The 4,131-nt window shown below is 45.1% G+C and overlaps 1 protein-coding gene across 1 annotated transcript; it reads left to right on the plus strand.

Moving 5' to 3' along the window:
• Positions 1 to 368: 368 nt before the first annotated feature.
• On the plus strand, positions 369 to 3,222 carry LOC123992888 (frizzled-9-like). The gene has a single exon (XM_046294502.1). It carries the CDS (start codon positions 869 to 871, stop codon positions 2,618 to 2,620), a length of 1,752 nt encoding a protein of 583 aa, XP_046150458.1. The 5' UTR covers positions 369 to 868; the 3' UTR covers positions 2,621 to 3,222.
• Positions 3,223 to 4,131: the final 909 nt, after the last annotated feature.

A 4,131-nucleotide genomic window follows, 5' to 3' on the forward strand; every position in this document is an offset into this window, starting at 1 on the left:
TCAGATGTGATACAGCCTGGTTTCAAACCAGGGACTGTAGTGACGCGTTTTGCACTGATATGCATTGCCTTAGACCGCTGTGCCACTCAAGTAGCCCAATAGGACATAGCCTATTGTAAAAAATAAAACAGTAGCCTAAGGATTATGATCACTATTAAAAGATTAACATTTATCCTAACCTCACTGACCACTTTCAAATTCCCAAATAAAGAAATGTGGAATTAATAGAGTCGTGCGTGCGCTTAAAGACGCTTCTCATGGCAGTGGTGGGCGGTACGAGACGGAAGCGTCGCGTCATGGAAATGCTCACCCTCGCGTCGGGTAAGAGCCGCAGATAGAAGAGAAAGTTCAGTGTTCTCAAACGATGATGGAGAGCGGTTGTCCGAGGTAGAGTGAAATATATCTACTGCTGCAAATAGCTGCACCGATTCAGCTTTAAACAGTTTTTATTCCAAATTAAGAAGTCAAGGATAAGGAGTCAACACTTTATGTAATGAACGTTATTTAAGCTCACCACCGTTATTTTCTCATTTCATTGCGAACTTCATTTCTAGATTGAACTCTGCCTTCCTCGAATTGGCTCGGAGGCTGCCTTCTAAGAACATTTAAACATCTAATTCTGGGGAAGCTTTTTTAAATGTTTTATATCATAGACTAATGTTTACCTACTGGAATTATTTTTTGTTATATTTTACCTGCATTTGCGTTGTTCATCAGCATAGAATGCATTTGTAACAACGGATTTTTAACGCTTGTTGGGGCTGTGCTTACAATGGTAAAATAATACGGAAATATCCTCTTGAATTTACATTTTTGGTCTGAACAAATACAACTATTTGTTAGACTAATCATATGACTGAAAATAAGCATGGAGGGGTATCCTTTGAAGATACTGATTTCTCTCTGGTGTCCGCTCATGATTGCTGCCTACAGTGTGGAGCTAGGAACCTACGACCTAGAACGAGGGAGACCAGCCAAATGCGAACCCATAGTAATTCCCATGTGCCAGGGCATTGGCTACAACATGACCAGAATGCCCAATTTTATGGACCATGAAAACCAAAAGGAGGCTGCCATCAAGCTGAATGAGTTTGCACCTCTAGTGGATTACGGCTGTGATGTGCACCTTCGTTTCTTCCTCTGCTCTCTCTACGCCCCAATGTGCACTGATAAAGTGTCTACCTCCATCCCAGCCTGCAGGCCCATGTGTGAGCAGGCCAGGCAGAAGTGCTCACCCATTATGGAGAAGTTCCACTACGCATGGCCTGACTCGCTGGATTGCTCCAGGCTCCCGACCAAGAATGACCCCAACGCGCTGTGCATGGAGGCTCCAGAGAACGACACCAAGACGGATATCAAGAAGGGAGAGGACATGCCTTTTGTTCCCCCTCGGCCCAGGCAACCGGGTAGCAGTAACGGGCGCTCCATGGGCAGTCTGGGGTCCTGCGAGAACCCAGAGAAGTTCCATTACGTGGAGAAGAGCCAGTCGTGTGCTCCTCGCTGCTCCTCTGCAGTGGACGTGTTCTGGTCCAGACGGGACAAAGACTTTGCCTTCATCTGGATGACGGTGTGGTCAACACTCTGTTTTGTCTCCACGGCCTTCACCGTTCTCACCTTCCTCCTGGACCCCCACCGCTTCCAGTACCCCGAGCGGCCCATCATCTTCCTCTCCATGTGCTACAACGTCTACTCTGTGGCCTTCATCATCCGCTCAGTGGCCGGGGCCGAGAACATCGCCTGCGACCGGGAGAATGGCGAGCTCTACATCATCCAGGAGGGGCTGGAGTCCACAGGCTGCACCATCGTCTTCCTCATCCTCTACTACTTCGGTATGGCCTCGTCCATCTGGTGGGTCATCCTCACCCTCACCTGGTTCCTGGCCGCTGGTAAGAAGTGGGGCCACGAGGCCATTGAGTCCCACAGCAACTACTTCCACATGGCCGCCTGGGGCATCCCAGCTCTGAAGACCATCGTCATCCTCACCATGAGGAAGGTGGCAGGGGATGAGCTGACGGGTCTGTGCTACGTGGGCAGCATGGACTCTGGAGCGCTCACCGGCTTTGTGCTTATCCCTCTGTCCTGCTACCTTGTCATTGGCACGTCCTTCGTCCTCACCGGCTTTGTGGCGCTCTTCCACATCCGCAAGGTGATGAAAACCGAAGGCACCAACACGGAGAAGCTGGAGAAGCTGATGGTGAAAATCGGTATCTACTCCATCCTGTACACGGTGCCCGCCACCTGCGTCATCATCTGCTACTTCTACGAGAGGCTTAACATGGACTACTGGAAGTTCATAGGTCTGGAGGTCAAGTGCGTGTCGTTCCCCGGGCGCCGGAACGAGGACTGCTCCCTGGAGTCGTCGGTGCCCACCGTGGTGGTGTTCATGCTGAAGATCTTCATGTCCCTGGTGGTGGGCATCACCAGTGGTGTGTGGGTGTGGAGCTCCAAGACCCTGCAGACCTGGCAGGGCCTGTGCAGCAGGAAGCTGGCATCAGACAGGACTAGCAGGAAGCCCTGTGGCAGCGTGAGCTGCAGCACGCACTGTCATTACAAAACCCCTGCCGTGGTGCTCAACATGGCCAAGACAGACCCTTACTCAGACAGCCCCACACATGTCTGACGCTGACAGTCAGTATATTACCAGTATGCAGTTCATTCAATGCTCTGTCTAAACACAGGAAGCTACTGGGGTGACATTGTAATATATAGAATAAGAATAAGATTGAGATTGAGAGGAAGTTATAATTCAACTGTCCATTGTTGCTTTTCTGTGCAACTTTCCTTATTTCAGTATTGATGGGAAATGTTCAGTATTGCTCTCAATAAACACACAAGATGTGTGGACTGTATTGCATAGAGATGCTCGACTGCAATGCAGAAAAGGCATTGCATGGACTTTTTAAAGGAGAGGCATTGTTCTCCCCTGAACTGGGTATAAATAACTACATAAATATGTTTAAATGTTAAACAGTCTATTTATTGTATATATATTTAATTGAAGTTTACTTTGGTTTCTCACACGCTTTGATTGGATTGAACATGCATCCATGAGGCTAAAAGAGTAAAACTACTGAGCATCAAGGAAAATGCAGTGCCTCTTATTGGGTTCTTAAAAAGAATACAATTGGGTATACATTTTCAAAACTGCCTTTTAATTGTATGTTTTTGGTCGTGGTTTATTTACTATTATTAAATTGAGTGTGAATCCTATACATTTTTCAATATGGCTTAGATTCATTGGATTGATTGAGAAAATGATATTGAGAGACTTGGGAGGAAAATGCATTGACAAAAAAGATTGAACTTTACATTATCTTTGATAATAATTTGGCTCTATAATAAATAAATATAATTCTTACAAAATGAGAAGTTATATATGGCTATAGATATCCATGATTCATTCATGTCATTATCCCAGGACGACCAGAATGAATCAGATGTGCAAGACTGGTTGAAATAGACTGTAGTAGGGTTCATTCTCTTTTAGGTGAAGTAGACTGTAGTAGAGTTCATTCTGTTTTAGGTGAAGTAGACTGTAGTAGAGTTCATTCTCTTTTAGGTGAAGTAGACTGTAGTAGGATTCATTCTGTTTTAGGTGAAGTAGACTGTAGTAGGGTTCATTCTCTTTTAGGTGAAGTAGACTGTAGTAGAGTTCATTCTGTTTTAGGTGAAGTAGACTGTAGTAGGGTTCATTCTCTTTTAGGTGAAGTAGACTGTAGTAGGATTCATTATGTTTTAGGTGAAGTAGACTGTAGTAGGGTTCATTCTCTTTTAGGTGGAGTAGACTGTAGTAGGGTTCATTCTCTTTTAGGTGGAGTAGACTGTAGTAGGATTCATTATGTTTTAGGTGAAGTAGACTGTAGTAGGGTTCATTCTCTTTTAGGTGGAGTAGACTGTAGTAGGGTTCATTCTCTTTTAGGTGAAGTAGACTGTAGTAGAGTTCATTCTCTTTTAGGTGGAGTAGACTGTAGTAGGGTTCATTCTCTTTTAGGTGGAGTAGACTGTAGTAGGATTCATTATGTTTTAGGTGAAGTAGACTGTAGTAGGGTTCATTCTCTTTTAGGTGGAGTAGACTGTAGTAGGGTTCATTCTCTTTTAGGTGAAGTAGACTGTAGTGGGATTCATTCTCTT

The sequence above is a fragment of the Oncorhynchus gorbuscha genome, linkage group LG13, assembly GCF_021184085.1.
Source record: "Oncorhynchus gorbuscha isolate QuinsamMale2020 ecotype Even-year linkage group LG13, OgorEven_v1.0, whole genome shotgun sequence".
Taxonomy (NCBI): domain Eukaryota; kingdom Metazoa; phylum Chordata; class Actinopteri; order Salmoniformes; family Salmonidae; genus Oncorhynchus; species Oncorhynchus gorbuscha.